The sequence below is a fragment of the Trichomycterus rosablanca genome, chromosome 17 (genome assembly GCF_030014385.1).
Source record: "Trichomycterus rosablanca isolate fTriRos1 chromosome 17, fTriRos1.hap1, whole genome shotgun sequence".
Classification (NCBI taxonomy): Eukaryota; Metazoa; Chordata; class Actinopteri; order Siluriformes; family Trichomycteridae; genus Trichomycterus; species Trichomycterus rosablanca.
In genome coordinates, this window is record NC_086004.1 from 4,752,121 (window position 1) to 4,765,141 (window position 13,021).

A 13,021-nucleotide genomic window follows, 5' to 3' on the forward strand; every position below is an offset into this window, starting at 1 on the left:
CAGACTAAACCCGTCTGTTGTTAGTTACCATGACAGTGTTAATCTTGCCTGGTATTATTTAGCTGTTTTTCTTAAAGGCATTGTGTTGAGTCCTGAACGACCCATTAGAAGATATTTGTCATTCATTAAAATATATTTGTCTGGATTACAGAGCCACTCAGAGACATTAATCACAAGGTAAGACTACTAGAGACCACTAGAGATTGGGTACTAGTCCACTGTAGGGCACCAGACACTCAATTATGCTAAACAATTATGCTGTTTCTTACCCAATATTTTCCAACCACAAATAGCCAAAGAAGAACATTTGAAATAAAATATCATGTAGTTTATCATATAACTGATTTTATTTGTGGAAACATATTGCTCTTGAGTATGTGGGTTTTTCATTTCACCTCATCTCCTCACTATGCTCAGCATAAACTGAAAATAGCTGACCTCACAACAGTTCAGTGAAGCCTACGGGTAAGTAGAGCTGAAGCAGAGGAGCCTCCATATGACAGGAGGCATGAGAAAATAAAATATGATAAGACATAAAAGTACACAGGAAATAACACAAAAACCAACACTACACAAAGACCTGGGGGGTGATGGACAAAATGTGTAATCTTCTGAGAAACATCCTCAGAGTTCTCTCAATCCACATTCATGTACTGTGTGCTGTTAAAGACAAAGCAGATAACACACAAACCTACAAACTGCAAAAGAATAAAAAACAAATTGGCTAGGCAAGTGTACCCGCTTAGCCTGAGTGGTTAAACAATATAAATCAATTAAACTGGCAGAAAGCATGTTTCCCTACAGAAATACACTTCACATTAGCTGCAGTTTTTGGGGATCATCCAGAAAATGCCAGTTCAAGCCTGGCAATGTCACAGGCAATAATGAGACAGGTGGCACAAATCTGTCTTATGGACCAAAAGCAGCCCTTGCCAATCATAGTCCTCCATAGACCAAGAGACCCATTATAATTACACAAACTGCTGTTAGAAGATATATGGCGACTGGGTTCACGTGCCTCTGAGAAAACACATGAGAAAAATGCATTAAACATGTTTATAAATGGTTAAATATTTGTTTCCCCTCGTTGTAGCCTAAAGAGAAATGCAAATTTATTTCCCCATTAATATGCACTATCATTTAATGCACAAATATTTATTCTCATTAAATTCCAACAAAGGCTAGACAATTAAATAAACTTTACTTGTGCAAAATATAGGACCACTGTTAAAATATCGATTTCCAGAATAAAGTTGTATAAGTTTCAGTTTTAAGAATAAAGTCAAGAATTATGTTAAAATATTATAACTACAGAAACCTCCTGGTGTTAAAATGAGGGGTGTTAAGGATTTGTATAGATATACTCTTAGTATTGCAAATAATAGATACTTAATCTCCAGCCACATCAGCATAAGTTTGTTATTAGTATAGAAACACTGGAACGCTTTGTAAGAAACATGCAGGTAGTGATCGCTTAAACTAAGACGCTCCTTTTCACCTGTGCTTTTCTAAACTGCCAAGCAAGAAGGTCCTGGGTTCGATCCCCAGGTGGGGTGGTCCGGGTCCTTTCTGTGTGGAGTTTGCATGTTTTCCCAGTGTCTGCATGGGTTTCCTCTGGGAGCTCCGGTTTCCTCCCACAGTCCAAAGACGTGCAATTGAGGTGAATTGGAGATACTAAATTGTCCATGACTATCTTTGATATAACCTTGTGAACTGATGAACCTTGTGTAATGAGTAACTACCTGTCCTGTCATGAATGTAACCAAAGGTGTAAAACATGACAGTAAAATCCTAATAAACAAACAAATCTAAACTGCCAAACCTATGACAGCTGTGATTACACACCCTCTGGCCAAAATATATTGACTTGATTCTCAAAATAGAAACTTATATGGTAAAAAATTACCAGTGGCCCAAACACTCGGTCGTGTCATGAATATTCATTAAAACAAGCTTATAATTGGTTTAAGTGTTTAAATATACAAAACTTCAGAGGCTATTTGAAGTGCTCAATATCTAACAAGAATAATGTAGGTAATAGATTGGTGCACACAGCCTTTGAGATGTAGAGCGTGTTGCTTCTTTGTTTGTGCTGTGTGTCCTTGGAAGAAAAACCCAGCTGTTCAGTAATAATTGTGAGCTGTCATGAGCACTGATCAAGAGTAAGCACAGGGCTTACAGAGCAAGACTGAGGCACCAATGAAAAGCGTGAGGTTAATACAACTGTTTTCAGACCTCAGGAGGTCATACAGTCCAACAGCACAAAAACAAACGAGGCTCATAAACATTTTAGCGAAAAAAATCCAATTAATTTAAACAAAGTTTCTATAAATGCAGTTTCTTTTTTTTATTTACTTGTTTTTACTAAGGACGGCACGGTGGCTCAGTGGGTAGCACTGTCGCCTCACAGCAAGAAGGTCCTGGGTTCGATCCCCAGGTGGGGCGGTCCGAGTCCTTTCTGTGCAGAGTTTGCATGTTCTCCCCGTGTCTACGTGGGTTTCCTCCAGGAGCTCCGGTTTCCTCCCACAGTCCAAAAACATGCAGTCTGGTTAACTGGAGATACTGAATTGCCATATATGTGAATGAGTGTGTGTGTGTGTATGTGTGTCTGCCCTGCAATGGACTGGCGCCCCGTCCAGGTTGTTACTGTGTGCCTTGCGTCCACTGAAAAGCTGGGATAGGCTCTAGCACCCCCACCCAGCGACCCTAATTGGATAAGCGGTTCCTTCTGACCAGGGTCTTGGTGAATCTGGTGCCACCCAGGAACACTGGCACAGGGCAGGAATACAACCTAAACATGGTGCAAGCTCATTGTCAGGCAGCGCACATTTACACAATTCAGTGTAGAGTAGCCAATCCACCTTCTACATGTTTTAAATGGTGGAAGAAAATCAAAGTTCTTAAAAGAAACACAGACACAGTGAAGAAAATGATAAACTCTTCAGAGCTCGTAGCCCAGGGGGAAAGATCAAACCAAGCTTCCCACAGTACCGGCTCCAAGTCACTGACTTTCACTTTAATTAAAAAAGCCTTCAGACACAAAGCCGTGCATCCATCATGTTTCAGTCGGCTCTGTAAGCAGTCTGCTTTGTATCACCTGCATAAATATGTGTTCAATGGCATGAAGGTTAAACATTAGCCTGGAAGATCTCTCAGTGGAGATCAGCAATGCAAGGCAAGGCAAACAGTCCGCCTGCAGATATTTTGGCTGCTCCTGTCACCAGCCAGGCATGAAAATCCAGGCGTACAGTGGGTACACTAAGCTGCTTAATTAAGGAGTTTTCCGGATCATCAGTCATGGACCTACAACGGCAGCACAAGGCGCCCGTGTACTATCCTGTAGAACACATGGTCTGTGCCAGCCTGTAATGCCAACAGCAGAGGGACCCTCTGTATTTATCTTTTTTTGCTGTATTTTTGCTTGCTTTGCATGTTACGCCATTTGAGAAGCTATTAGTGGTTGTAAAGTCACCATCTGGACAAACATCATTATGCGGTGAAATGCGGTTGCTCTGCAGGGATTAGTGGACCTGCTCTATTCATCACTGTTTCTCTAGCAGTGTTTAATAGGCTTAAGAATGAGTATTAACCTTTTGGAAACACCAAATCTGTGATGCACAGCTTAAGAGAAAGTAACACCATGCTAATTTTGAGTCTTAACCCTTTAGTGCACGGGTGTTTCACCAGCTGGAGCTTTTGTTATGAGCAGTGTAAAGTCTCTTAACACGAGGGAGCCACCAGGGGGCTTCATAAGAACATTATGGCCAAATACAGTATATACACAAATCCCTCCTAATTATTGAGGTGTTAATTATTCACCAATCAAAAACAAATCTGTAATGTAATTTGCTTCCAACACTGGAGAAATAGTTTGGGGAAGGCCTTTCACTTTTCCAGTATGTCTGTACCACACTGCGCAAAAGACATGGTTTAAGTTTTGTGTCCTCCCTGTGTCTGTGTGGGTTTTCTGCTAGTCTTCCTATCAATATTAACCCAACTTTACACGTATAGTCCTTAAAACCTGTAGTGCTGAGCACACATACAGGGTGAAATTTTGTCTCTGACCTTCTGAAAATGAAATAAACTCTGCTAATCTTGAGTAAATAGCTGTCAGATTTAATATAACTCAATTAAAATATACTGCAGCACTTTTTACTGCCAAAAAAAGGGAAGTAATACTGAATTTGTGGCCAACAATAATTGTGTCTTTAGTGTATATTTTGGTTAAAAACGTATAAATAGTGGTTTATGTGAATTGTAGAAATTGGATATCAATATGGTGCAAAAGTTTGTGTTTTCCTCATTGCCTTAACATAAATATATGTATATACTCTTGAGTGATGAACCTAGAGAAATGTCTGTAATTTTATTTATGTTTTTGGGGATTTACCTGTATTGCTGGTCATTGGGTTGCTGAAGTCTTACAGGCATCATTTGTAGATAGCTCCCGCGGTTTAGTGGAGTCTTTTAAGCCTTTTTGTGGCACCCACATAACAACACTGAAGGCAGTTTTATGACAGGATTTGAGGAAGATCAAGAATAAGATGGATTAACATCATGATGTGATTTGAATTATCAGGTGTAGTCTGCTACAAGTAAAAAGCTGACCCATCTGTGCAGCCAACCATCACAAAGCAATGACGACATAGTGACGAGATGTAATTGTTTAAGATAAGAGATAGTTTTGTTTTTTAGGGCTGGTAAATTCAGGCATGATTGTGCTCAGCTAAACTAGCTTATAAACTGGATTTGGCAAACTGGTCAGTCAATTGACATGAAGACAAAACCTTATTTATCTACAACCGCAAATCAAAAAAAGTTGGGCAGTATGGAAAATGCAAATAAAATTATAACACAGAATTTCTTACATTTACTTTGACTTGTATTTGATTGCAGACAAAATGAACCTGAGATATTTCATGTTTTTCTGCTCAACTTCATTTCATTTGTTAATAACCCTCCATTCCTGTGTTTCAGGCCTGCAACACATTCCAAAAACAGTTAAGACAGGGGCAATTTAGGGCTAGTAATGAGGTGAAAAAACTAAATAATGATGCGATTTTAAAAGGTGATGTCAACAGGTGATTGTAATCATGGTTTGGTACAAAAGCAGCATCCAGGAAAGGCTGGAAAAGAGTCTCTGATGAGTAAAGATGATCAGAGGATCTCCAGTTTGTCAACAAATGTGTGATCTCAGGATCATCCTGCCTGCAATCAAATAAAAGTCAAAGTAAATGTAAGAAAGCTTTTTATTATTTGCTTTTTCCGTCCCAACTTTTTCTGATTTGGGGTGTAGAATGATCTTTTTACAAGGTGTGAGATAACTTTGTTCCACAAATAAATGACCTTTTTGTATACAATATACAACATCAGCACTGTATGTAGACAGCTATAATACTTGCATAATCTGTAAATATGTATTAACTAATGGTGCTTTATAGATGTTATATAAGCATAAACTTTAGAACAAAGCTAACCAAGTGGGTTAGATTATATAAGTATTATAATAGGAAAAATCTATGTTAATCTAGTTATTGTTTAAAGAGGTTGGTTTTCTGAACTGTTGAGGAAAGAAATTCAATAAAAGCTGATTTTAAGATATTCATTGAATGTGATTATGGAAACAAAAGTAGAAGAGCAATACTGATTCAGTCAAATGATTTTAATCGATCATTTGTTAGGTAAAGAATGAAATACAACGACAGGGACTAGAATTCATAAGAACATCCATAATGACTGATCAATACATATGGAGCACATTCACACAGTCGTCAATAGTTATTAAAGAGAAATAACACTACTGGAGGGGAAAACTGAAAGAACATGAGCCGATAAAACCATAATGTCTCTAACAATGAGTCCCAAGGGACAGTGTTGAACGTTTCCTCAGAATTTAATGCACAAACTGGGGACAATAGCAGAGTAAATGGGGGGACGACTGTGTGATTGAGATCCATGACTCTAAGCAACAAACACATCTAGATTTCATAAAAAAAGAAATAAAAGGAAATCAAAAGGAAAAAGAAAATCCCACAGAGTATGTACATTACATGTGATGCCAAACTGTTTCGCAAGTGCAGCAGAGCTTTAAACGTGGTGAGAGTGGCAGCGAGTGTATAAACTCAAGCTTGATCTAAGTAATTACTGAGATCCAGTATTATAAACCATTACAGTTACATTGGAGCACCATATTTGAAAAGAAATTGTGCTTAAACAAAGAAACAAAAACAGAAACTGTCCATGGAGACTCCAGCTGAAATACACATTCTGAAATTAAACATATTTTATAACGTAAAACAAAACAGGAATTAAAAAAATTATTCTTTAATTGAGAATTTAAACAGTTTCAGAATTAGAATTAGAATAGCTGTCAGTAAACCTGGTTTATACTTTCATTTATACTTTCATCCTAAAAAGCTTTTCTTTGAAATGTGGATAAAGGCTTTAGATGAGCTGGATTAAGAATAGTAGACATTTGGGGAAAAGTCCTGGTGTACGGCCAGTCAGGTAAAAGCTTCATGAAGTTTTCAAACCCAAACTTTTTATATAAACATATATTACATACACTTCCACATAAACCAAAATGAGAGGCTGTGTTGTGTCATGCAGAAAAAAATGCAAGCAAATGCCTGTGGTCAGTTTAAAAAAAAGAGTGGAGCCCAGGTGGCCACCAGCGCCGAGATTCTGAACTCCTCGGTTCGAAACTCGCCGTTGCCATAGGTCGGCTGGGCGCCATCTAGCAAGCAGTGCCGGCAGCAGACACTAATTGGCCACCGTGTCTGCTAGGGGGCGGGATGACCGGATTGGGTATGTGGGTGAGGTCTTCAAACGCTGTGTAAGGACCCTGGTTAGCAGATAGAGGCACCTGTGCAGAGTGCATGGGCAAAAAGAAGGGGTCCGCTAGGACTGTGCACGTGTTGGAGGAGATGTGAGCAGCAACATACCCTCCTTGAATGCTATCAGGGATCCCCAGCAGCGGAAGACAGATTGACTGTGCTAAAAAATCAGGATAAAATGCATCAATAAATAGAAAAAAAAGAAGAGTAAGAGCTTGCAATGTTTAAGGGGCGGGCAGGAGCTTCGGTCATGCTTCTGAGGTGATCACATGTTATTGAGGGGTGGGCAGAAGCCTTGACCATGCTTCTGAAATAATCACATTTATGCCAGGTATACTGTGTTCCAAAATGCGAAACCTTTATTACCAGTAGTGTTGTGACTGATATACATGCATATGCAATATTGTAACTGTTTATTCTATTGACTGTATATTAGAACAGAGTTATTTTCTAACATAAAACTACATTTAAATCTATCAAATATGTTTATCTGGTTTTTAAATTCAGCCTAATGGGAATATTTCTAGTGGAGTCAGCGTTCATGAATTATCACTGAAATGTAAATGTACATTTTAAATGTTTCTAGCCTACACTGCCAGAAAATCACAGCAGCCGTATCTCTGTTAAAGTGTGTCAGTATTTCATTTCAATAGACAACAACACAATGTTTACACCAATCAGTTACTACAGGTTTTTACCACCTGCTGCTTGTTTAATGGGAGTTTGAGTACCTCCAGCTGTTGGAGGTGCCAGGCTATCATAAACTTGTTGGGTGGCACTTAAAGCACTTCTGATAAAGCATAAACCAGGTTTTAGACTTCTGGTTCCTCTACTGCTTGCATAGTCTCTCTGGAGAAGTCAATTTAGATTTTGAATGTGTGTTTTATTAACTAAAGGTCTTTAGTTCAATACTGGAAGAAATGCTACAGACGCTAACGGCTGCATATTGAACAGTGCGGGTCGTCTGGGTCAGAATTCATTTCCTCATTACGCCCGTTTCCCTTTTTTAAAAGCCTGGACATTTCGCCTGGACAGTAACACAGATGACAGTGAAACGAGTTTCAGACATCTCTCAAGCCAAGTGTAGCTGACAGGATAATGATGGCTACTCAGTGCTAACAATGACTCTACATTAAATAATGGTCGCTGCATTTTACATCGGCTTCATTTTAGCCCTACTTCACTTCTGACCTGATCAAATTCAAACAGCAATATTAACACGAAGCCAGCAAGGTTAACGTCTTACACTAAGTACTTAAAATTTGAAGAGCACTTCACAATAGATCAAGACAAATGCGCTGAATTTGTTTAACATATTTTAGATTTTTACGTTCTTTCTGCCTATGAACACATAAATGGGGCCGTAATCCAGAAACCTAGCTAGTTTCAGGTGCTTCCTCAGAACCTTTGGGATTTCAGGTGCTGTGTGGCAATTAGTTAGAAGATCTGAAACAGAAATGCTTTCACTTGCTTTATCTTTTTTTTTATTTCATAATTGCTAGCAAACTGCAATAAGCTTTCATTCAAAAACGCATTTTTATAACTGATGTGATGCAATATGTAAAGTTTGTTTTCAAAAATAATCTAAACGTCTGTTACAGTCCAACATAAATAAGTGGATAAGCTTTAAGATCTAACAAAGTTTATTACTAATAAGGCTGCTGTAAAATACAGCATAGTTACAGTAGCTTTTAAGCCGTCCCACACTGGTGCTAATGTGGTCAGTCTGTGTAGAATTTTAATAGGGATATGCTGGCTATCACAAACACACTGATCACATTTTGTAATTATAATTGTTATATATAATATTTAAAAAAATCAATAAATCTATTAACCATTTTCCTGTGTGTTGTGCTTTTCAGCATTGTCTAAATCATAACAGTACAGCACGTCTAATGGACATCAGTAAGATTCATGTGCTTGATTGGTTTGTACTTTTAGTTTAACATTTTTTGGCTTATGGCAAAAAAGGCTTTTTTAAATGAGGTGACCTATAGAAGTTGACTTAAGAAATGCCCACCCTGACCGCTTCACAGAGGGAACAGTTGGCCACACTGGAGAAAACTAATCTGAATCAGCTGCCCAGAAAATGGACTGAATATAAATAACTGGTATTTGTAATTTCCAGTCTAATACACCAAGTAGATAAAATCAGTGACAGTAATAGTCCCATCTGACAAGTATTCATTGCATATATCTACGTGCAATATTCTTTTATATTCAAATTCAATTGTTGATGCTCCTAGATCAATACTGTCAGTATTTTAAATATTAATTGTGCTCATTTTTTCAGAATAACCTCAAGCAGTAAAGGAATATTTAAAAGTCAGAATGAAACGCAAATCCACACATACCCCTAAATAATAAAATAAAGGAGATTAATTTAACATTAATAAAGCACTTAAGCAAAAATAGATAAATGTGCTCTTATCAGTAGTTTTGTCTTTTTTCACCACCTTCCACACGTCCTTGTCAGTGACGAGCTGGATAAAGACAATTGAAAAGACTTTGAGAGACGAAGGCAAGGGGAAAATAGGAGATAGCAAAGTGGGAGGTGTAATCTCTGAGGGAATGGAGAGAAGGACAGAGAACAAGATAAGTTAAGGAAGTGCTAGCATTAGACAAAAGCCCTATAAAAGAAAAAAATCGGCCCTTTTCTTTTGTGCCAGGGATGAGAGAATTGTGGTGCGGTGTCTATTCCAGTCAGCTACTGCAGGCTTCTTGGAAAACAGGACACGCGTCTGCTGCTTAGAAAGTACACAAAAAGTTTCAGACCACAGTGAGCACAGGCCACAGTTACTGTTTGAAAAGCAAATGTTCAGTCTCTAGTGGCTATTTCGACTATTTTTTATGTTCAGGCCTTTTTCCCCTCGGCAGCTTAGAGTATGTTTCTCACAGTGGGTCTGAGGCACCTCTATAATCAAACCCTTTACTCAGGAGTCATTTTGGCATCTGTCTGAATGTGGCTTAACACCAGTCTAATGTCTTTTAACAGTAAAGCAGGGAGCCATCATTTCTTACCCCCCCTAAACTGTCTGCATCACTTTGAGAAGCTTATTATGGGCACAAAGGCTGGCATAAGCCAGTGGTTAATATATGAACAATTAAGGCTATATTGCCCTTTCTCTCTAAATGTAGGATGAATCAGAATGCATGAACACTACATAGTCAGAAAGAAGCTCTTAGCAGTACATATTGTTTCAATCCACCAAACATTAGACTTTAACTTACTGGGCACTTTATTAGGTTCAGCTCCCTTTTACAAACAATTATTGGCCATTTTATGAGCTACACCTATCATAACAAATACACTGTGGGTATACAATTACAGACTGTATCCCATCTGTGCTTTGTAAAATCCATCCATCATTGGAAGGACCCCCACAGGCTTATTATTTGAGTGGTGAATCATTTTCATCACTGCACAGACACTAGCATAATAGTGTGTGTTGTGTATATTGGTGTATTGGGTAGAGCAGCAGACATGAAGATACAGTTCAATACAGTTTACACTCACTGGCCACTTTCATAGGCACACATACCTTGTTAGCATGTTGCATGTAGTTAGAGATAGCTAGGCTTTACCTCTTCAGGTAGATCCCTTTTGGTAAATTGGGGAGACTTAGCTACTGGGTGGAAACTAGCATTAACTGAGTCTCAGGAGAAATTGGTTTCCTAAATGATGAAGTACCTGCTGTTCAAAATAACATGCATCAATGACATAAACAGGAATTAATTATTTCATGAATAACCGCATTATGACGATCAGGTTGGTCCAGAGACAGTCAACAATCCATCATTATTCTTTATCACTCATACATAGAGGCTACTGAGAGTAGCCAATCCACCCACTGGAATATTTTAGGCACCAAACAACCACAGCAAGAACAAGGCCAACTTTGAGACAGTAAACTAGGACCACAGTTTATAATGCAAAAATGATCTAATGAAACTAATTAGTGCCACATGCTTGGGTAACAATTATCTTAGAACAATGTTCATAAGCAATAAGAGAATAAAGGCATAATAAAAGTTTACAAGATCGTCGTTTCAAGAGAGTTACTAATTACCATATCAAATCAAAGCACTGAAAATAAAGTCATTTAGTTGTGTTGCTCTATAAACTATTTTGTGTATTCGTACTTTGTTGGATGACAATGTGCCGGATGTAAATAGATTTTTTGCATAATGTAGTTTAATGTTTTTTTGGCAAGAAAACACAAGAGCTAAAGAATTGCTAAAGAAATGTTGAGTTGCTAAAATAATTACATTTTTGGACCAAATATTCCCGTTATTAGTTTGTTGACTAATAAAATGAACCAAATAAAATATCTATAAAGAAAAAGGATTAAAATAAAAGAATAATTTGCAATGAGCTCCCCTGTGTTACCTCTGTGGTAAATAATTGTAAACACCAACACAAAAGATAGTGCTAATCCATTACTCTAAATAAGAAAAAGTGTCCAAATACAGCTAACCTAAACCAAAGATGAGGAAATACCCCTAAATTCCTAAAGAAGCTGATATGAAAACAAGAGCTATTCGTTGACAGTTCTAATACTGATACTGAATGTAGAAATTCAGTACTATATATACACTTTGTACTAAACTGCTGACTCCATACCTGTTTATGTAAAAGCACAGTACAGGACCAAAGAGAGTTTTAATAGCAGATCTGAATAAACTCCCTTTTGTAGACTCAGAGAAGGTACAATAAAACAGACAAACAGGGTGTAGTTGGTATCATGAAAATTATTATAGTCCGTATGAGCTCTAGCAGTGCCCCTTTGATCACAGGGTTAAATTGGACAGAGGGCAGATAAGAGGCAGGAGGGAGAATGTTTCTGACTGTGCAGTAACAAGTAGAACTTCATTTCGACAAAGAGGCGAGGGTTTTATTTGGTTAAAAATGGCCGCGACCCTCCTGTCTACCCCGATGACCCCCTAAACCGTGTCTCCTGTGCCTTCTGCGCTCATGATGTGACTTGTGATGATGGCGACGGTTGCGATGGAATCTCCGAGCTGTAGAAAATAAAGGAAATAAAATTAGCAACAAGACACCCAAAATTTAGTGCACTGAACTGCTTTTTGGCAGAAATTTTGGAGCACCTAGCAACTGTGTTGTAAAGTGTCACCTGTCCCTGTATTATTTTGTCCATCATCTGTATCTGTAAATATGCAGTTAAATAAGAATTAAGCTTTAGCAGAATGTCGCATCGTCACTTACATTTCGTACAGATGATTCTGGGGTGGTCCCATTTTCCACTGGCGCGGCACTTGGCGGTGGGGATGTGGCGCTGCAGGAAGCCGTCTTCACACTGATAGCGAACCACCGAATGGATGTCGTAGTGTGAACGCTTGCGGCCAATCAGAAAAGCATTGTCCACTATAGGAGGAGGACCGCACAGCACTGCAGAGATGTAAAGAAATATTCCAGTTTAATATAAAGAAAATACCTGAAAAATCTGCAATATATGAAATGTCTTGAGAATAATTGATGAGGATGGACATCGGGTTTGTTTGGTGATGTAATCACATGATGGAGAAATTCCATTGTGGTGGGCCAGAACTAGATAGAAATGAATCTAAGTATGATTTCATCCAGCCTCTCATATCTAGCTGACATGCTGACAACAACCACTCTTCTAAGAAAGCTTCTTACAAGACTTTGACATATGTCTGTGGGAATTTGTGCCCATTCAGTCAAAAGAACATTTGTATGTTCTTTGATGATGTTTAATAATGTTGATAGAAAAAGCCTCAATTCATGCTCCAGTTCATTGCAAAGCTGTTCAGTGGGGCTAAGTTTCTTTAAAATGAGATTTCCTTCATGTCTTTATAGATCTTGCTTTTTGCACGGGGGCACAATCATGCTGGAACAGGAAAAGGCCTTCCCTCAGCTGTTGCTGCAAAGTTGAAAGCATATAATTTCCTTAATATAACTGATTAATTATACCTGTTAGCAATTGTTGTAGCTGAAACACATTAATTAAAAAAATTTGAAAGTGTGTCCTAATACTTTTGTCCATAAAGTTATTTGTACAACACCCATCTCAGGTTGGATCATTTTGTAAGGTGAAATATTGTTCACAATATATTTTAAATAATATCAAGTGCAGATGAAAATCAGCCTAGTGCTGCCAAATGTTAACTGGTAACAACGCAATTCAGACCAAAAAATCATA

At 38.1% G+C, this 13,021-nt stretch overlaps 1 protein-coding gene across 3 annotated transcripts in view; it reads right to left on the minus strand.

The window, feature by feature from the left end:
- Positions 1–11,480: 11,480 nt before the first annotated feature.
- The window catches only part of ncanb (neurocan b), a 145,697-nt gene continuing 144,156 nt past the window's right edge, over positions 11,481–13,021 (minus strand). For all 3 annotated transcript variants that reach the window (XM_063013099.1, XM_063013098.1, XM_063013097.1), the window contains 2 exons: positions 12,064–12,246; positions 11,481–11,858 (listed from right to left, as the gene is read on the minus strand). In XM_063013099.1, the coding sequence (XP_062869169.1) occupies positions 11,740–11,858; positions 12,064–12,246 (302 nt within the window). In that variant the 3' untranslated portion in view covers positions 11,481–11,739. The remainder of the gene's footprint in view (positions 11,859–12,063; positions 12,247–13,021) is intronic.